This window comes from Atractosteus spatula, chromosome 5, assembly GCF_055471065.1.
Source record: "Atractosteus spatula isolate fAtrSpa1 chromosome 5, fAtrSpa1.hap1, whole genome shotgun sequence".
Lineage (NCBI taxonomy): Eukaryota > Metazoa > Chordata > Actinopteri > Semionotiformes > Lepisosteidae > Atractosteus > Atractosteus spatula.
The window spans coordinates 35202037-35224774 of NC_142710.1; the positions used below are offsets into that span (position 1 = coordinate 35202037).

The following is a 22738-nucleotide window of genomic DNA, read 5'->3' on the forward strand; positions in this document are numbered from 1 at the left end:
GACAGATGTCAGAAATGGTATTGTAAATGAAGAGCAGTCTTTAATTCAGATTTTTAAACTACATCCTTGTATTAGTTTTGTGAAGCTTCTGGGAGATCCCTGAGAATACAGGGTGTGTTCTTTCTTATATACTGTCAGAATGAAAAACAATGTGATTCCAAAGCAAGCACTGATGTTGCTATAGTAACATGTCAGTGTTACTATAGTCCATTTTCTGGGCTGGACTTGAGAGTATCCCTTCCAGAATAGCAAGATGCTGTTGACAGGAGAGACATTCTCTGATTTACATGCCATTGTCTTTGGGTATATAAGAGGATTAGTCCCACAAGGAAGCCAAAGACAAACAGCTGTAGAGTTTCAAAGGCAGTGTCACACAAAACAATTACGTTCCAACAATTAGAAATTATTTTAATCAAAATATTAACATGTGTGTCAGACTTCTTTCACATCAGTTAAACATTTTAGTCATTATGCAGTTTTGTTGTTTGTGAGATATGTGTTGTAGAAATTTTCCCCCTTCTTTAATGGAGTGCATCCCGGCAAGCAACGAGAGATGGGCATTGCTTTTTTAGTCCCTGAATAGGACTCCAGTCTGTCACAGGGTTTGTTTTTCCCAGAAGACAATTAACCTATCAGTGTGTCTTTTGATTGTGGGAGGGAACCGGAGCATCAGGAGGAACCCCACACGAACACGAGGAGACATGCAAACTCCACACAGATAGCTCCCCAGGTCTGGGGTTGAACCCAAGGCCCCAGCAATGTGAGAGCAATGCTAACCACCGTGCCACCCTCAGCTACTGTATACCATTGTTTAACCTTAGAAACATCAAAGCAAAACATTTAAGAGTTACAAGATGAGGCATGTCCATAATGCAATTTGTAAGAGCAATTCCACTATGTTAAGAACTCATAAAAGAAATGATCTAAGCCAAGTACATCACATAATATTTCAAATATTTACATCATTTAGAAAACAATATGTGCCAGATATGAAGTCATGAGAACTTAATGCATCATAAAATTCAAATCTATTAAGTTTAAAACTCTTATCGTAAATCCTGATATCAGCAACCTGAAGGTCTCAAAATAGCTTTGAGTTACAGAATATACCTACTGCTTTGTTTTAAAACAGCAGCAAGAACGTTCCTTATATAACCTGTGAAGGACATGGTTCATTTCTGTAGTTCTGAGGAAACAGCATCCTTTTTCATTTTGTGTGTCAGATTAACTTTAAAGCTGTTTATGGAACATCATTACAGGGAAATCTGTAGGTGTGAATGATAAATACCATTGTTGCCAATTGTTTCAGTTTAGCACACTCTGCAGTTTGTTGATAGGCTGTTAATGACAAAAGGCGACTATGTGTAATTTTTCTCCTGTGAGATTTATTAATCTGCCACAAACACAAAATAAATTAAAAGAAACCACGACAGAAAACCACTCTCAGTATAGTGCTTATTTATAACAATAAAGTGTTTGCTGTTCTTTCTCTCAGCTTAAATCACAGTACTTGTGCTAAGTTGTTCTGAAACAATTATTCATCAGAAACCAACTTCAAAGTCACACAATCAATGGCTCATGACTATCAAACATTATTTAATTTCAGCTTGATAAATATTAAACAAGAAGATGCTTCACATGTCTGATTTCTGAAGGTGAAGCACATCTGAAGGTAATGAAGTCAATTGGTATCTTTTACAGTAATAAAGAAATCAAGATTTTCCTTCATGGACATTACAAGGATATATTTCACTGACATCTGAACTGTAATGAATAATCACTGTTTGCATTGATTTAAATTAGGGGCCACTGCAGGCACACTGTATCATTTTTATACTCATCTGTTAAAATATGGCTTTTGGAGGTTAGAAAAGAGCATAAGCAACACGATGTCTGTGAAGAAAGTCTTGAACCTTCCTCCTCTGTTGACTCAGATTTGAAAGGGAAGTAATGAAGAATACAGTAATCTGTCTGCCAACTTGCCATTTTGTGTGGTTCTAAGGTGGCCTCAGTGGCATATTGTTACATATTTTTTTGAGGCTGGTCTTGATTAACACCAGTTATTTCTCATGGTTCAGCAAGGAGAGAAAATGACACCTGACATTATATAGCTGGAGATTGCTTTTACTGATTACACCTTTCCCTATTGGTGATTGAACCTTTTGTTGCAGTTAATAGTTACATTTAGCATATGTCTTTTGCAATTTAAAAAAGATAAGCTAGACATTTACAGTAGATACATAGCTAAGAGTATGAAATTCATGTCTGGAGATGTCATCAAGAAATTGTACAGTGTTGTGGTTAATCCACATATAGTATACTGTACTCTGCACGCGTCAGGATCACAAAAGGACACAGATAGAAGGACAGCCAAACTTTCAATAAGGCGGATGCATAAGGGTTAGTGCCAAAATGGCTGAACTGTCTGAGATTTGAAAAAAATTGAAGATGAGCTTTGTATTTATTTAAATCTTTTATGTCCTGAAGAACGTTAGGACAATTACAATGGATCTAAAAGTACATATACTGTATCATACTAATAATGACAATGTGATTTTTATTTTTACCAGATATGACAGAAACCATCCATAATTCAACAGTTATACTGTATGCCATTACTAAGGAGTTGTTGTCATAGATTTCTTATTCTGTTTTTACACTAGTAAACCACAGTAAAGGTCTATAAGAAATAATGCATATTCCAAGTCCAGAGACTCATCAATGTGTAATGTCTGCCTAGATCATGGCTGAGTCCTCTTTAGGTTTCTAGGAAGCTGGTCAATGATCAGGTGTAACATGAGTCAACTTGTCTGTCGTTAGAAGAAACATGCTTTCTCAAATTATAACACCTTGGTTTGAAGTTCTTCTTGCCAAATGTATAAAATACATGTTACACACCAGCCTACGAAAAGACTATAAATGCAGCCTATCTGACAGAAATTAGGATCTCAAAGTCTTGTAATATAGTATACTTGGGTGTGATCACAGTTATACAATTGTGCAATTATATTACACATTCTCACATGGAGTTTGATTAGTTTTGAGTTTGTATCAGAATCTGAGTATGTCAATCTTTAATTTTTTGTAATAAGTTGATTGTTATTATTGTGAAAACTTCGTTTTATTTCTGTTTTATTTTCAAATTAAGAGCTAGGAAGCCTATTGAGCAGTTTTTTTTTATGTGTGAAGGTCCCCTAAGTTGCACTACCAGACAAACAAGTCCTACATAGGCAAGCTACACCAGATTATATGTTCTCCCCCTGCATGCAGAACGTTAATGTATGAAGTCACCAGAAACTGTTGTATAACAGGAACGGGAATTCTTTATGCCCAAATGCAGAAATACATGTTCTACATGTCGCAAGATTTCCATTGATTTTCCTATAGTCTTGTTGAAGAATCAATGATAACCAACATTCTGATAGCCCAATGGATACAAGTTTAATTGTTTTAGGTATGAAATACGCGGGCTTTTTTTGTTCAATAGAATTCAATAAACACAACAGAAGAATTATCTGTATCACAATGTAATTGCCTTTTTTTCTCCAGTTCTGTTAATAAATGTCAGTCTACAATTTAATTTTATTATCTTGCACCTATACAGTTCTCAGGTTCTTATTCCTATCTCTCCTCCCTCTCTATATACAGTATGTATCTTCATTATATCTTGCTACTGTACATCAGTTTCTAATGTTGGTTTTAAGTTTGCTTTTGTCTCATACTGGGAAAGGCCTGAATTTATAATAAAGGCTTTAGAAGTACTCCAAAAACTTTTTTAGGATGTAAATAAATACATTCGATTTATTCATCGTCATCCTGTTTTTAGAAATGCATCAGGATTTAGAATATATTATATATACGTGTGTGTAGTCGTGGCCGAGTGGTTAAGGCGATGGACTTGAAATCCACTGGGGTCTTCCCGCGCAGATTTGAATCCTGCTGACTATGACTGTCTGGTTGTATTCACTGGAAATCCAAATAACATATTATATATACATATTTTATTAAATACATATAGTACTTTATATAGAATATGTATAAGGAACAGCTTTTAGGTTTTAAGCACTTTGCAAGGAAAACCTTTCAGGTTTATGGTGTGTGGTGTCGCCGGGGGAAAATAGGCGTAAAAGAGTTTTAACTCACACCACACTGTTCTTCTGTGCTCTTCGTCCGTGTGTCTCCCCAAATCCGTTCTGCAATCCGTTGTCAGTATCCTTAAACAATCCAAGTTCCCAAATCCGTATGTCCACACTCCTCTGCGTTGCATCCAAGCCGTAATCCATAATCCTAGTCAAAATCCGTATCCAATAGTCCGTTATTCTAAATTCTCTTCTAGCACACTCCTAATATCTCTCCTTCCTCCGAAACGCTTTCACCTTATTGGCTTCCGCGCCGGCTCATCGCTTCTGGGGCATTTATATCCTGTTTCCTGATGTAGTTCAGCTGTGTCTCCTTGTTTCGCTGCAGAGGCTTTTTCCCATAGCGGGTCAGCTGGTTATCCTGGGTGGCCATCTTGCCCAGGTCTATATCGAGTATTTTCAGTGTTTCGTTCCAGAAATACCAGTTATAAATGACCCTTCCCCGGGTCCTCTTACATTCCCTCCCCCTGAGATCAGCCCCGACCTCGGGCGATCTAGAAAAAAATAAACAGTGCATTCGGGAGAGGGCGTCTACATTTCCTTGTTTCCTTCCGGGTCTATATACCGTTTGGAATTGAAATCTTTGCAGACTAAGACCCCATCGTGTAATTCTATCATTTTTATCCATATTTTGTAACATCCATGTTAATGGCGCATGATCTGTGTATAATATAAATCGTCTTCCCAATAAATAATACCTCAAATAGTCTGGGGCCCATTTGATTGCTAGACATTCTTTCTCTATCGTAGAATAGTGCTTTTCGGCCGGATTCAACTTACGGCTGATATACAGAATAGGATGCTCCAGTCCTTCAATTTCTTGCGAGAGTATGGCTCCAATTCCAGTGTCCGAAGCATCAGTTTGTACCATGAAAGGCTTATTGAAGTCTGGTACCTGTAAGACGGGTTGAGAAGAGAGAGTTGCTTTTAAGTCTCGGAAGGCCCTCTCTTCCAAGTCGGTCCATTTTATTTTCTCCGGACAGCTCATCTTCGTCAGGTCGTGTAGAGGGGCGGCCATGGAGGCAAACCCTGGAATGAAACGTCGATAGTAACTTGCCAGTCCCAAAAACGTTCGAATTTCCTTCTTGGTAGCTGGTTTGGGCCAGTTCTTAATTAACTGTACCTTCTGATCTTGGGGCATGATCAATCCTCTCCCGATTGTATAACCCAGATAATTGGCTTCCCTAGCCCCCAGACAACATTTATTTGGGTTGGCCGTTAATCCTGCTGCTCGCAATGCTCCAGACACTGCTTCCAGGTGTTGTAGATGTTGTTCCCAGGTTGTGCTGTGGATTACGTCATCCAAGTAGGTGACTGCAAAATCCCGATACGGTCTCAGAATTCGGTCCATCAATCTTTGAAATGTTGCGGGAGCGCCATGCAAACCGAAGGGTAGGACCCTATACTGATATAGTCCCTCCGGTGTGGCAAAAGCGGTTTTGGCTTTATCTTCTTCGGCCAGCGGCACTTGCCAATATCCCTTCGTAAGATCAAGGGTGCTGATGTATCGAGCGTTACCTAATCGCTCGATTAGTTCATCTATACGGGGCATGGGGTATGCATCAAACAGTGAGATCTCATTTAACCTTTTGAAATTGTTGCAAAATCGAATAGTTCAATCCGGCTTGGGGATCAGAACTATCGGGCTAGCCCACTCACTATGGGATTCCTCGATTATTCCCATCTCCAGCATTTTTCCCACCTCTTCTTTAATCAATTTCCTTTTGGCTTCTGGTACTCGATACGGGGGTAGCCTTACCTTTTTCCCTGATTCCGTGATAATCTTATGTCGTATAAGATGGGTTCGACCAGGTGTCTGGGAAAAAACATCTTTGTTTTGGGTTAGGAATTCTTGTAGTTCCTGTTTCTGTGCCGGAGCCAGGTCTCCCACGGCTACTGCACCCGTTTCTTCTTCCAGAGGGTCTGGGGAAAAGTGGGTGAGCAGAACTTCGGAACCATGCCATTTCTTCAGCAAATTGACATGGTAGATTTGATGCTGCCATCTTCTGTCATGTTGCTTGACCTTATAGTTGACTGGCCCCACCTTTTCCACCACTTCATAAGGCCCCTGCCAGGATGCCAAGAATTTACACTCTGGGGTTGGAACTAGAACCAGTACTCTGTCCCCAGTCTGAAATTCCCTCGCAACTGCTCCCCTATTATAAATTTGTTGTTGTTGAGCCTTGGCTTTCTCCAGGTTTTCTTTCACTATGGGAACAATAACATTTATTCTTTCTCTCATCTGTTCCACATGCTCAATGATAGTTTGTAAAGGGGAAGGTTGATGTTCCCACGATTCTTTGACCACGTCCAATAGGCCCCGTGGTTTCAGAGAGTATAATAATTCAAATGGGGAAAATCCGGTCGAGGCCTGCGGTACTTCTCGAACCGCGAACATGAGATACGGGAGCAGCTGATCCCAATTTTTCCCATCCTTTTGCATAGTCTTCCTAAGCATGCTTTTCAGGGTCTTATTAAAATGTTCTACTAGACCATCGGTTTGAAGGTGATAGACTGAGGTTCGGATCTGCTGTATACCCAGTAGCTTACATAAGTCTCGCATGACTTTAGACATAAAAGGTGTTCCTTGATCAGTTAGGATCTCTTTAGGAATTCCAACTTGAGTGAACAGTTGTACTAGCTCTCTAGCTATGTTTTTGGCGGTGGCAGCTCTCAACGGAATGGCTTCGGGGTACCTGGTAGCATAGTCCACTATTACTAAAATATACTGGTGACCTTTGGTGGTTCTGATCAGGGGCCCCACCAAATCCATCCCAATCCGTTCAAAGGGGGTTTCAATAATTGGGAGGGGAATCAAAGGGTTTCTATAGTAGGGTTGTGGCGTACTTTTCTGACACTCGGGGCATTCCTGACAGTACTTCTCGATGGCCTTATAGATCCCTGGCCAAAAGAACCTAGAGAGGAGTCTCTCGGACGTCTTCTTTACCCCCAGGTGTCCGCCCAGGAGGTGGCTATGGGCCAAGTTGAGGAGTTTCATCTGGTAGGCCGGGGGAATAAGGAGTTGTTCCACTTCTTCCTGTCCCTTCTGCTGCACCTGATAGAGGAGATTATTCTTTGTCATAAAATATGGGTAACTCACTATATTAGGATCAGTACACCACTTCCCATCAATTTTCCTGACATGCCCCCACGCATGTCTCAAGTTTCCATCTTCTAATTGGGCCGACCCAAACTTACCACGACGTTCTGGGGGTTCCCAGTCCGGTAAATCCATATTTTCAAACTCAACTCCAAGTTCAGCTCCGCCTTCTTGTGGGTCCGTCTCATCAGGGTCGTCGGTAGGGGCGCCACCACGGTCTTCCGGGCAGGGGATTGGCCTTAGCCTAGCTGTTTGGACCGTGTTCCAAATCTGGAGGAAATGGGGACAGTCTCGTCCCAGTATGACAGGGTATGGCAACTGCTCAACCACTCCTACCATTGAACGGTAGGTCCCCTGTTCTGTAGAGATGCTCAATTCTACCGTCGGATAGACCTTGGTGTCCCCGTGAATGCAAGTAATAGGTATTCCCTCTGTTCTCGGAATCTCCAGTACTCCCGGAAGTATTGTAGGGGTCACCAGGGTCACAGTACTGCCAGAGTCCAACAAGGCCTCGATGGGTTCTCCCCCTATCTCAACTTTCATAAGATGGGGATCCTCGCAGGTCGGGACCCGTGCTGTAAGGTAGTTACATTTGGCTTCACCTCTGGGGTCTACTTGCATGGGTTCGGACAGGCCGGGGCAATAGCTTGCTAAATGCCCTTCTTCCTGACAATTAAAACATCGCCGGGTTTCTTTCCATGGTCGGGGCCTTGAGTCAGACCTCTCCCGAAGGGGTTTTTTAAATTGTATAGGTTCCCGATAATCACTATACTTTATTGGCCGATACTTTATTTCGGTTTCCAGACTCTTGGGGCTTCTTCTCTCCTCCTTCCGAAAGTCCCCCTTTTCCTCCTTAATCAGGGCCTCTGTGGCATGGTGTCTGTCCACCAAGTCCACGGCCTGATCTAGTGTCTGGGGATCCCCTTCACTTACTTTCCTTTTCAGGTGATCAGGCAGACTCCTCACAAAGTGATCCAACACCACCCTTTCTACCACCTGTCCTGGGTTTAATTCTTCTGGCTGGAGCCATTTCTTTGCCAGATGTACCAGGTCAAACATCTGAGACCTCGTAGGCTTGTTCATCTGGTATCTCCAATTGTGAAACCGGACTGCTCGTATCGCCATAGTTACCCCTAGTCTTGCCAATATTTCCTTTTTCAGAGTCTCATAATTCTCTGCATCTTCCTCTTTTAAATCATAATATGCTTTTTGGGCTTCTCCAATTAAATAAGGGGCTACTCTCCCGGCCCATTGCTCTTTGGGCCATGCATTTCGAGATGCAGTTCTTTCAAAGGTGGTTAAATACGCTTCCACATCATCAAGCTCTGTCATCTTTTGTAGCGCAAGTTGTTCCGCCTGAGCGGTGTCTCTCCCCGCTACCGGGGCCTGCCGGATTTCTTCCCCTAATCTGTGCAATTCTGTGCGTACTAATTTTTGCTCCTCTATAATTCGTTCGTTAGTTTCGCTTTGGATTTGGTTCGCCTCCCGTTGCGCTTCGATAGCTTCTTGCTGTCCTTTTAATGCCTGAAATTGGGCGAGGGTGGCCTGGGACAACTGCTGTATTAATTGTTCCATGGTTTTTCTTCACACACGCAAAGCGAAACCCGCACACACACATAAAAAAAACTTGCTTTCTTTGATTCTCAAACCCGAGCGGGAGCTGCCCGCATCCTCCACCAATTGTGGTGTCGCCGGGGGAAAATAGGCGTAAAAGAGTTTTAACTCACACCACACTGTTCTTCTGTGCTGTTCGTCCGTGTGTCTCCCCAAATCCGTTCCGCAATCCGTTGTCAGTATCCTTAAACAATCCAAGTTCCCAAATCCGTATGTCCACACTCCTCTGCATCGTATCCAAGCCGTAATCCGTAATCCTAGTCAAAATCCGTATCCATTAGTCCGTTATTCTTAATTCTCTTCTAGCACACTCCTAATATCTCTCCTTCCTCCGAAACGCTTTCACCTTATCGGCTTCCGCGCCGGCTCATCGCTTCTGGGGCATTTATATCCTGTTTCCTGATGTAGTTCAGCTGTGTCTCCTTGTTTCGCTGCATAGGCTTTTTCCCATAGCGGGTCAGCTGGTTATCCTGGGTGGCCATCTTGCCAAGGTCTATATCGAGTATTTTCAGTGTTTCGTTCCAGAAATACCGGTTATAAATGACCCTTCCCCGGGTCCTCTTACAGGTGTTTCAAGAGTGTATGGTATACTGAAGCCTGGATCTTAAAGTGAAAATGCTCAACAGAAATGCTCACAGTAAGGCACAGCTGTCTTTTTTTTTCTACGTTTAAAGGTGACATAGACCTACACACAAAAAAAAACTTCAATTTGAAATAAAAATGTGAAGCATTCTCATATGGATGGTGCAGACTAATTAAATCTCATAAGGCAGTTCCTACACTACATATTTGGGTGTACAAGGAATCTTGATATACTGTAATCATACTTGAACTATTCATGTCATATGGCTAATTGCAAGCCTTCTGTCTGTCCTGAGTGCCATCTTTAGAAATAGAGGCTACAATAAGTTTATGATTCTATCAAAAACAAGTACACAAAATAGCCAAGAATGTAGGAGAATATACAATGAAAAACTTCAAAACTGGAATGAATGAATGAACCCAGATGTCATAATAGTACATAAAATACAGAGTGATTATTTAGGAATAAAGCCACTTGCAGTAATCACTACATACTTTTCAAATGTGCAGTCATCCTCATATTATATGAGACATTAAATTTGAAGCTGAGGTAGCAGAAATGCTGAGAAATGAAAAGAAATTACAGTAGATTTGGGTCTTCAGTCTAGAGAAAGTGATAAAACATTTCTCTGTCTAATTAAAATGTCACCCTGATGTGGTATAGTAATTACTTTGCAGTTGACACTTGTATTGGGCCGAAGGCTTTATCACACTTGGATAATGATCAACACCAACCCCCCATCTGGGCTACATGATTTCATTATTTTTAGAGCTCATTATTAAATTAAAACCTGGACAAATCCCCATGAATGAAGTATCATATTGAAATGCAAATTGTTGTTTTGTGATTATTTGCAGCTCTGCAATAGATTTAATTTGGGCAACTTTTCCATCTTATCCTGTGGAGATAGAAGTATTCATAAGTTTGTGTAATGTATTATGTTAAGAATGGACAGACTAATTGCAGTAGTCTGGCATTTTGCATTGCAGGGACTGATGAGTTACTTTTAGAGAAGCATGTAGACTGAGTTCACAGTTCATGTGCAATTTTAATTTACTGTGCTTATTGCCAGGTTAACATTTGGCAATGGATGCCATTGGCCTTTTGTGATAGACATCAGCAATCTGAAGCTAATAAAATTAAATTGCTGACAGCTTGAAGGTGGAACGGAGGTTTGTGGAGATTTTTCAAAAAGTCATTAATGTTAACTTCGGTGTTGATAAACTAAAACAGTATTTGAAATTGATTTTGTCCTTTTCAATTTGTCTTTATGGATATAATGCATTTAGATATGCTAATGGGGTTTTTATTCCAGAGAAAGTTAATTGCCCAGTAACAATGATAACCAAACTAGAGACATAAATACAATTACCTTATATTCATTATCTATATAAAATATCTATAGCACTATGTATAGTATATTCCTAATAAATCATATGTAAATTTAAACCTTAGAATTAAAACCTGCACGCCTTCATCAGCAGCTGTGCTTTATTTTGAAAATATTTCAAAGAAAAAAAAAGTAATAAAATTACAATGTGTTACAGATTTAATATTTTTTCAGAATTTGTTTTTAAATTAATGTGGATTTTCCTAAATAAACTTTATTGCAGTTAATGATCTTTGATATGAATATTGTTAACTGAATATATTAATCTTTTTTGCAATGGCATTAACTTGAATCCTTAATACTCTGTAGTTATGGAAATATAAACAGTATTGAAAGGTAAAATGACTTCCACATCATCCTCGGCTTTTCATTTGCATTCATTTAAAAATAAAATAAGCACACCATGAATTCTAATGATTCTCATTTCCCATATCTTTGAAGTTAAACTGAAATATCACTTTTCACAACTCATACTGGAATGATAGACAGAGGCTGTTGTAACAGCATGTCTGGTTGGAAATAAATAAAGTAAATTATCTAATCAATTTCGGTAATGCCCCAGAAAGTTGTTGACCTTCAATTGCAACATGGATCATTTGATTGTATCAACTTCTGTTAAAATTAACATAGTCGTAATGTGTGAAGTTGAAGATGGAATTTTGTCTGTGTAAGTTTTCTTTTTCATAAAGCTTTTCTTTTGTTTCTCAGTTGCATACTGGATCCTTCAAAGAAGACTTCAAGAAAGTGACGCCAGTGTAGTACTGTTAAGCTAGCCTTCCAGAAGTACTTTGTATATTAACAAATACATGCTTTCACTAGATTTATCTGATGTCTTAAAAACTGCAAAGCTTTTAAAATTTGCATTATTGATGACACATTTTAATTTCAAATCCTGTTTCAGAAGCAATTATTACTGTACCACATTTTACAGAGACTGTGTTGAAGATTGTCCTCAAGTATCAGAAATATGCTGTAGCACTTAAATTCAACTGCTGCAGTACAGCCAACATAACCTATTTAAAAAGATGTGGGTAAAATTCAAGTTTAAATGCTATGCTCCTTCAGCCTGTAAATGCTTCAGAAAATTTCAAAGGGGGCTTGTATCTGTTGACAGTTTGGCCTGAGAATTTCTGTAACTGTTTCTGATTGGTTCTAATAAAGAATAGTTCTTGCTTATAATGGAGGATGTGAAAATTCTTAGCTTAAACTGGTAAACTGAGGAGGTAGCTAGTGTCTTGACCTTGCTCAACCTTTGTAGGCACTTCTGTTGTTGATTACTGGGCAATTGCTCTAGTATTTCCATCAGATTCTGACTGTGCTCTGTCTGAAAGGACTAGTTATTGTCTGTTATATGTTCATGGTTCTGTCAAGAAAGTCTTGCTTTTGCCACAAGACAGGAATGTGCGGCAAACACTTTAAAACTTATTAAGACATGGTTATTTTGTTAAAGCCAAGTAAACAGAGAAAACATGGAGGCTGCAGTGAGTCTGAGTGCAGTGTTCCTGGGAAATCTTTTATATCATGTTTGGGAGTACTGGATAAAAAAAAAATTGGTTTATTAATTAGTATTCCTTATCTGTTTTTCAGGTGATCCTCATCTTGACAAAGCTCTATGACTTTAACCTGGGAAGTGTCACAGAAAGCTCATTATGGAGGTAAGATGAAAGACTAGAAAGTAAACTAGAATGCTTCTTCCACTTCATTATGGAAGCTTAGTGTTCACTGGAGTCAGAACTAGACTGAAACTCAAAGATGTTTTCACAAGCTGTGGAAATGGTAATATAACCAATTGCATGTCTGGTTTTCAGCCCTGATACTGTATTAAAGGAGTGGAGATTATAGAGGTTGTCATTATTTGTTTAATTGAAAGGGAATAAAAATGATAAAATAGCTGAACAACACTTTCTTTTAGAATCTGCTAATTATTTCGTATCTTCAGGCAATATACGTTTGAAAATGTTATAAAAACAATTTTATAACCTGGTACAGGTTTGATTAACAGTTTAACAGCTGTAAATGTAGTATGTTATGATATGCTATACCACATGATTTCATAAGCTGTAGCAGACAAAATGTATATATGTAGAAAATAAAAAACAAGAGAAATGTTCAAAATGTTTGAAAAACATCTTGCTTGCCCTAAGGGTTTCCTTCAGCTGTTGAAATCAATTTCCATGCTTTAAGTACCACATGGAGAACAATTCACAAGAGTAATATTTGCAAGTCTTTGTTTAACTCAGCTGAGATACAGGAAAATGTAATGCAAATTCAATCCAAAATCCTATCATAAGCATTGAAGCTCTCTCTCTACTCACAGACTAGATTCCCTGGCACATGAGTTAACTCACTCACTAACAGTGAGTTTGTGATATTCAATGCCAGTGATCATTGTCTGATGCCAAAATAAAGTCCCCAACAATCTTTTGTTGCAATATGTAAAAAAATCAGGATTCTTGTCTGAATGAATGTGAGTCATGACCAAAAAGCTAACTGTGCTATTCCTCTGTCAGAACATTTTTAAATGACTTCTAAACTTGACATGTTAGACACTTCTAGAACATTTCTCAGGTTGTAAAGTATAAAGCTGCCTTTGAAGAGGCTGTGAATGTTTAAAAGTTTAATGACTTTTCTCAAAATTGAGCTCTCTTACACCCTGTACGGCACTTGTGTCCATTGCAATAAATTATGTGCGAGACTTTGAACCAAAGACAGCCTCGTGCTGTCTTGGTTTGTATTTCACACGATCAGAAGCAGAGATTAATAAAAAAGAATGCAATGAGCCCCACAGTGATGCAAGTTATGCTTCAGGGGGTGGGAGGAGAGCTACAGTATGTAAAACATCAACAGTGGCTACAGGAAGTCTTTTTCTATCACATTTTACAAGTGTACCCTTGAGTAAGATAACATTGCAGTAAATTTATAAAGTAAAAACAAGGTGAATAAGTTAAGCACATAGCTCACCCAATGTTAAATATTCATTGATAAACCCTTTGAGAATGTCAGAGAAATTTTCAAATGTGGCTCTAGTTGTCTTTAATGTGCCTACTCTCTAATGCAAAGCTGAGAACATTGAGAGTTTCATTGCCAAAGAGAACACTGCGGTTAGATTTTAATATACATAGGGCAGCTTCTCATCCACATTACTTAAGGAGTACATTGTAAAAATGCTTACATAATTTATAAAGGGCCAACAGAATAAATGCAAAGGGATTTCAAATTGTAATTTGTATTCTGCATATGTTTTACACAAATGTATCCATCCGTCTGTCTAAATTATACACTTGGCATTATACTAAACAAAAACTTGAAATATAAATAGTATACTGTAATTAATGGAATGATTTAAAATAGAACATTCCATTGTTATACTGTATATAATAAGATTTCTATTTTCCTAAACGTCCACATATTGCTTGAATGGCAACAAGGCCCTCATTTAACTTGCAGTTCTGTCTTTGGAGAACACGCCCCTGTCCTTGTTGTCACGCCTGACATCCCTCCCTAGAGGGCGCTCCACTACTCCTGTTATTGTTCTTGTGATTAAGCTCCCCAGGTGTACCTTTTTAGGTGTATTATTTAAAGACTAGCTCCTCCAGTCCTCGGGGCTCATCATTAGGGTAAGGATGTCGTGAGGCCTGCCTGGCACCAGGAAACCCTACGTCCGTCTCCTGAGGGCATAGGCCTCATCCCCGACACCTCCCGCTTCCTGAGCCTGGGGTCTGGAGGATCTCGCCCCGTCACCCTTGGGGCTCCATGCTTTGTCTGTCCGTGTGTTCCCCCCTCCCGGGCATTTTAATCTTGTCGCGTCCCAGGATGGATTACTCGCTGATGGGCTCTTGGACTGTGCCCTGACCTGCCTTTGGACCTGTTTGGATTTGGATGCCGTTCTTTGTCTCCCCCGTTCACTGTCTCATGGACTGTCACTATTATTTAGTGCACTATTTAACCCCTGTGTGTTTCCTTTTACCACGCCTCCTGTTTTCTCCAGCTCTTACCGCATCGCATAGGATTTACTACAAGACCTGACATGGATCTTAGTCCGAGTTCGTGACACTTGTATTTTTGATAGATGGGGATTAGTATTAGGAGCACGTAATCTGTTTTGCTAAGCGACATACAGTACATTATGGATATTAATAAACTAAGGACAAGATACTTTTTGAGAACATTTGAGCTTGTACTTGTTACTAGTACCCAAAGGTTAATAAACTGGCTGCTGAAGAGTGAGACCATACTGGCAGCCTGCCCAGGGCTCTGTTTTTCTTTGAGTGCTAGTTGGGGTAATAGCAAGACTGAATGAGCACAATCAATGTGCAAAAGTTCTCTCAGAAGGAATCGGTGTTTCAGCATAAAGCTTGTCACAAAGTGATTATTACTCTTTGACACAGCAATTTCATTTCATGCAGAAACAGGACCTGTAAACCTGTAGTGTAGGCAATAGAAACCACAACTTCCTTTTGCTTTTGGGAATCACATCCTGTGGACAACCAATCATTCTCTGTTTACATCTTTAGAATTCAACCTTTAAGTCCAAATACAATACCAAATTTTGCTATATTAAATTTTAGCTAGTTGTATATATCCAGTGTTTACGGAATATTCTTCTTATGTAACTTGGATTGTGGGGTCATTAATCCTTATTCTTTTGATTACTCAGTCTATCCACTTCTGTTTTCTTAACTCAAATGGCAGGCAGATGCTGACTTTTTACAACATACCAGGAGACTGTTGAGATTAATTTTGATTATGAAAACTGGGCTCCTGGTGACCTTTAAAACGTTAAATAAAAAAGAAAACAAGACATCTGCCTTTTCTGAAGTAATATACATATGAATTGTAGGATCCAAGAAATTTCATGTGTCTTTGTGAAACGAACAGTAACTGTTGAAACATTTACATTGAATCTCATTACAATTTACATTGAATAAGTCACCTGCAAAAGAATGTAGACAAAATTAACACAATAGTGTTGAAAATGTCAATGTATGCCAATAAATCAGAAGGCTTCAAAATAACTATTTTGGGGCATTTTTGCACATCTTTAAGCTGAGATCAGAAATCACTCATTTGATATTGATATGTACGATGTGCTATTATATATTTATTTTGCTTTTTCATGGAGTTGTGTTCATTACGGAAATGTGAAAATAATATGAATACAATGTGTTATCATTGTGATACCATGGTTGTTGTAAGATGAGAGGAGTGGAACCCTAAGATTCTTGCATACCTGCTCAGAGCCATTTCTTCACAATGACTTCCAAATTGCTTGGCAAACCTCAGGTTTAATGCAATGTTGTTTAAGGGTATCAGTGTGAAAGAGACTTTTGTGGTGGTTGTCTTGCTTTACAGCCATGTCTTGCTCCCAGACATGGAGCTGAGTGTGGAACTCCTCCAGGATAGATCTGAGTTCTCATGAGATCAATAAAGTGATACAGCATGATCAGTGATGGAAAATCTGGATACACTTCAGTGGAAACATTGGATACACTCTGGCCCAGACACCTGACACTGATTTTTTTGCCTCATTGTCTGGACTAATGTACTAAAACAGTAAGGTCTACATTTAAATTGAAGTGTAAATGAAATACTTGGGTGGCACAGTGGCACAGTGGTTAGTAGTGCTGGGGCCTTGGGTTCAATTTCAGTCTTGGGGAGCTATATGTGTGAAATTTGCATGATCTCTTCATGTTTGCTTGGGTTTGCTCCAGATGCTCTAGTTTCCTCCAATAGTCCAAAGACATAATGGTAAATAATTTGGCTTCTGGGAAAATTGGCCCTGGTGTGCATGTTTTGTGTGTGCCCTTCTATTGACTGGTGTCCCATCCAGTGTACATCCTGCCTTGCTCTTTGGATAGGCTTAGGCTCCCTGGTGACCCTGTACTGGATAAAGTAATTCGAAAATGGATGGATGCAATACTTCTGAATTCTCAAGTCGTACTGCAATTAAAGAATGATAGATCACTGTTGAAAAATAAAACATCAGACTGCATCAACATTAGATGAATGATGTTTGTTGCTCGAGAGAAAGAAAATAAGCAAGAGCAGATTGTGGCTTGTGCAGATAGGGATCCTTAATTGCAGTCTAGATTGCATGTAATTTGTCTAATTTGTTTCTCATTAACAAATCTTTTTTTTTTCACTTCAACCTTTTTTGAGTGTGTATTACTTGGCAAATTAACACCCATCAAAAAATTTGCAAGATGTCACATGAACTTTTATGTTTGTAAACCAAATGTGTTTCTATTTTACAGCCTTGGTAGAACCTTCTCATATTAATTTAAATGTTTTTCAAGATTTAAATGTTAGTTTTTATTAAGGTTGTCAGAAAAATTAATTCAAGAAAGTACTAAGAATGCAAGTAGGTAATTTTACTAGGGTGCCACATTGTCTGCTTTCTTTGGAGTGTTTTTTTGAAAGGCTTCCTTTGATAAGTCAGTCTACAGTATGTATTAGTTTTGCCAGTACAAGATGCCTAAGTCCAAATTTCAGTCTACATGAAGGCAACATAGAATGGGAGCTCTAGAGAATGAGCTACATTAAATACTGTAAATTTTAGTTTTCACATACTGTATACAGTAGAGTTATATGGACCCTGGGATGCCCTTTGCTTGATAGGCACACCAGGACAATAAGGACTAAATAAATAAAATTTTGCATCCTCTTTGCTATACAATTAATATACTTCAAGAGTGACTGCAGGAAAAAATACCATCCAAGTCTTGCTAGTTAGAAAGAATGCAAAAGTAGCCAAGTTTCCACTGTGTATGAATACAATAACTACTGTATTTATCTGCACTCTATGTTTTGTTTCATGTCAGGATTTAATTAATTATACTTTACTTCAAATTGCTGGCATTTTGAATCTATAAAAAGACAAAAGAGCAGAAGTCATTTGAAGGTAATTTTATGTTTCCCAAGTCTCTACAGGAGCACAATTTAATTCTCCTTTTCATTTATTCGCTGGGACATTTTTGCTGCAAGTTTGTGGGGTGGAACACATACAATGGTAACCTTCTGCACACTCTAGATAGTTAATAATATACATTTACAGCGACCTTCTGATTAAAATGGTAAAATGACAAGGTTTTATTTGATCCTAGGAGAGATGTGACCTCTGTGACAGATGATTAGCTTAATAATAGTTCGACATTTTTCTATGTTTCCATCTTTCTTCTGTTTTTTTGTTTTATTACATAGCATAAAGACCAGTTTTCAGTTATTTAATACTCTCATACTCAGTTTTGTCTTATTGAATAAGAAAGACCTTTTCTTTTTCTTTAAAGAATAAAAATGTCTAAAATTGTACATTGTATAAGTGCAAATTTAACACCATAAAATTGGCTGCCTAGTGTTTATTGATTCCCTTTTGCCTTTTAAGATATGGAAGCTATTATTTTACAAAGCTGTTTTTATCTTTTTGGCAAGTGAGGGCATACTTTGATCAGAATATACTGTAAGCCTTTTTGAGAAAAATAAACACAACAATAAACATACTGACTCCTACCCATGGATTCACTGTGTGACAATAGATTTAGAAGTCCTAAAATAACCATTTCAGTATTTAAATGGATGTGAATACCTTAATTGAGCCACCATGTGTATCATGAAGAAGATATAAACATACAGGATTTTATCTGTAAAATTCTGCCCTTTCAGAAACTGTTAAAAAATGGCAATATAGAGTTGAAAACAAAAGAAAGGTTACAAATAAGAATGGGCAATTCCGTCAATTTACCCAAGTTAATTGTACTGAATTGAGCAATGTAGTGTACAGCATCTTATCCAGCCATTTCTTGAAAGGTACCAGGGTATCAACTTCAACATCATGCCTGGGTAACTTCTTCTTATAACTATTACCCTTGTCATGGAGGAGTGTCTCCTGTTCTTAGTTTTAAATGCACTTCAATGAAGAAAGTTTTTAGATGTGTTGAAGGCAAACACAGCATTAAGAATCACATTGTGCCAGTAATAAATAAAGAAGAGAATCTTTTTAAAACAGTATATTGATCCAACGAGGAACTGAAATGACAAATTTAATGGCAATCTAAATAATCTTTAATAGGCTGTTAATTGTTATCTTTTGTCTAATAACAGGCATAGATAAGGGCTATAGAATTATTAAAACCATAGAATAAGAGTTAGAATTGTTAACTTCTATCAAAATCTCTAAATAATTTTAAAAAATTACTAAGAGAACAAAACATTGGAGACTAAATGATGACATTTTGATACGTTGCTAATGGGTGGTGAATGTGTGAGCTAATACTGTCTAAACTTAATGACTTCAGTTTCAAGGAAATTTCTGAGATATTTTTCAGATACTGTTCTTGTTCTCTTGGGTTGAGTAAATTCAGCACCACTTAACCAGGTGCTTTGATTTTGTGAAGTGCCTTGAGGAAAGTTTTGTCCCAAGGGCGCTTTACAAATCTATATTGTATTTTATTGTACTGGGTGAAAAAAAAAGATGCAAAAATGTTTTTTGTAGCCTCTCAAGGGTAAGTAGTACATGGAGCACTTTGATTGAAAACACCTTGTTTGTGACTGAAGTTTGCAAGAGAAGCACAAACACTAAGCTTATACTTCTAAATCAAATCATTCACCGTTCAAGGACAGATGATGGTCATATGGATAAACAGGATCAACAGTTGCAGCCTGAAGTGAAGTGGTGAATCCAAAAACAAATCTCTTTATCAAAGAACCTCTGGGAGATTGCAACTGCCTGCCTTGCTTGAGACATGGAGTGATATTAGAATTGATATATGTACAGTAGGCTTTCCAATTTGAATGGAAAACAAGCACAGACACAGACACTTATGCATACACATGAGTGAACGCAGAGAGAACAGAAACAAAAAGTAATATAATGCATTCTAAAAGTAAATAAACTACTTTGTAGTAATGAGGTGTATTTTATCCAGGGCAGCTGGCTTGTCTATTGAAGATGCTGGCTTTTTTGAATTACTTAGAACTTTTTTAGAAAAATGCAAGCATGTCTAATGAACAAGCTGTTTGACAAGTACATGTAGATAGAGAATTGTTTTGTGACAAGAAGTAAATTTATTGTCCATATAAATGAATCTTCCCACCAACTAAATACAGTACTTTTTACCAGAAACTTTGAGATGCAGACTGACAACAAAAGGCCAATGCATATTATTGCGGATTATCTGTGAACCAACATTTTTACACTTGAGTTCAAGTACGTCTTCCGCAATGTGAAATACTGTTCAAGCCTTTAGAACACATGCAGTACCTCAGGAGAACATGATTAATCTAAATCATGAGAAAGCAGTCTTAGTCCCGTGGAGTTATACAGCTGTTAAAAGTAGCTTGCGAAGCTCTGGAAAACATCTTTAAGAGTTCAGTGGGATTAAGGACCAGATTTGTAAATCATGAGTACAGGAATTTATAGAGCCAAAAATATGCGGTTTGTTAATTGAGTTTGTAATGAAAGTTCAGTAGGAATGATAGCAACTAAATTATCCTTCATATCTGCTGCCCTTACTGTATAATCCTTCATGATATCACTTTCAAGTATACAAAAATCACAGTAAGTCCCTCTTCTCCTCTTATTTGTTTTCTTTTGCCTTCTTCCTCCCTCCGCCTCCATTTGCAACTTTACAGCTATTCCTTTGGTTAATGTCTTTGTGCATGAGGGTCCTAAATTCCTTTTCCTACGGACAGGTACAAGTAGTCGCCGTCAGATAAGTGGGTTGTGCCAAAATTCTTAATGCCTGAAGTTTTTAATAAACATAACACATTTTCTGATTAGGTGTCAATATTCCTCATAAAAATAATGCTCTCTATTTGTTGAGATTAATAATCTAAAGTTTCTTGTCATAAAGGAGTCTCGAAATGAGATAAACAATTTTGGAAATGAAAACTTCACACGTGAGAATTCTATTGAAGGAACTAATATGTTGTTAAACTTTGTCGAATTTTGCATTCTCCACTTTGCAGGTTTGCAAATCTGAGGTCAGTTTTGGATGAAGGGCTTGTGACAGTAATATATTTCCTCAAGGGCCTTTTGTGATCTGTTCATTGTGCTCTATTGCAGAGTAAGGGAGTTTCATTAAATAGCTCCTGCACATGAAAACAAAATAAAAATTTAATAGCCTGTTCTGAATTCAACCTATGAGCACCGTTGTGAAACCTCATTGTCAGTGGGCTTTCTGCAATCTAATCTTTGTCATAAGTGTTCAAGTAATCTTCTCTAACTGCTGTAAACATTGCAGCAGAGGAGCAAAAGTTTCAATGGGATGTTAGAATAAAATTGGTACTCAGAAAGAATTATAACATGTACATTTGATATCATGAGTCTCAATTATATGCAGTCCACTTAATCAATCTCTGTATCATTAAGTCAAGGTGTTTTTGTTTTATTTCAAAGGCTTGTCAAACAAATAACCATTATCATGCTGTATACATTCCTGTTTTGCGTAAATTAAATAATGAACAGCGCAAATAATGAGCCTGTGTGTTATTATAAAATTTTAACGTACAGTACTTTTTAGTTAGGTACAATAGTTTGCTCTATTTAAAACTTTTATGTAGCTTTAATCATTTATGATTCCTAGTCAGGGTATTAGCACAATACCATTCTTGAATTGGTAATGTGATTCCAATGTATATAAAATAATTGTCAAGAACATTTGAATTTACCTTTACCGGTGATTATTTATTTGTACAGATTTTGATTTTGGATTTTGACTTTTGCATACATTTTGGTTTCTGTCATGTTATTGTTGGGGTCCAGTCCAGTATTTCCTGGCCGACTGTAATTTTATCACTATCATTCTTACAGTCACACTCTTCTTACATTTATATTGTTAATTGATTTGCTTCTTTTTGACTCTTCTAGTTATTGTATCTTAACATGCTTCTTTGGACTTTCTGTATTATTTTTGTATTTATAGACTTGGTTTCACAGCCATTTGTCAATAAAATAACACACAGTGGCCAATGACTCTTTTTGAAGTGTGAAAGTAGTTTTCCTGAGGCACACTTAATCTTCAAAAAACACCCAACTGTAATTTCAGATATTCTAGCTTCACTATATTAATAAAAGTCAAACTTGTTTTATTGCCTTACGCCCAGTGCTTCCCAGGATAGGCTCTGGGCCACCGTGACCCTGTATTGTTTAAGCAGTTATTGACAGTGATGATAATGACTTGTTTTATTCTACAAAACAAAAGTGGAGTATTAGAAATAATTGTTGATGCTAAAATAAATATTATAACTGTTGATTGTTTCAACAGTTGATGTCTAAAATGTTTACACAGCATTGTGTATAAACAGAACAAATATGAAATACATACAAGTAATCCATGTATTAAATAACCTTTTTGGTCATTTAAAATATTTATACCTTAAGACAGTGGTCCTGAAAGATTTGAAACACTAATGAATATAATGGTTTGTTTGAATGTGCCGCAGTGCACTATTTTGTATATCAGATAAGATTACCTGAACATATTCATCTTACAATGTTTTAGTTAAATTGCATCTCTGGGCTACAAACTCAATGGCTATTTGCAAGATTATCATGGCTGGAAAACATTATTTCAAGGGACAGGACCTCGTGCCAGAAAAAAGAAAGGTGGTAACAGTTCGTCAGAAAGCATCATTGTTAATGTGAACAGTACCTTTTCTGAATGTGGATGGTTCATTGAGAGTAATGTTTTTTGAGGCATGGTAGAGGGGTATATCCTGAGGGGTAGAATGAGGCAGTCAGAGTAGCATGAAGTAGCTGCCCCCTGCTATTCTTCTCTTACGTGAAACTCACCACAGAGACTCATCATGGAGGTGGGGAGTGACATGCTTTCAGATTGCATCATTTACTGAGCACGCTTACAGCCACTGTGAAATTTTACAGGTCAGTGGGAAGTGTGAGGCTGGTGTGTTGCCTG

General features: G+C 38.0%; 1 protein-coding gene and 1 non-coding gene across 2 annotated transcripts in view; both read left to right on the forward strand.

Moving 5' to 3' along the window:
• Positions 1–3866: 3866 nt before the first annotated feature.
• Positions 3867–3948, forward strand: trnas-uga (transfer RNA serine (anticodon UGA)). The gene has a single exon. It is a non-coding gene; the product is annotated as a tRNA-Ser (tRNA).
• Positions 3949–12295: 8347 nt separating this feature from the next.
• Positions 12296–22738, forward strand: part of sorcs3a (sortilin related VPS10 domain containing receptor 3a) — a 140335-nt gene continuing 129892 nt past the window's right edge. The window contains exons 1-2 of the mRNA XM_088915789.1: positions 12296–12307; positions 12414–12481. Coding sequence (XP_088771915.1) covers positions 12296–12307; positions 12414–12481 — 80 coding nt within the window. The remainder of the gene's footprint in view (positions 12308–12413; positions 12482–22738) is intronic.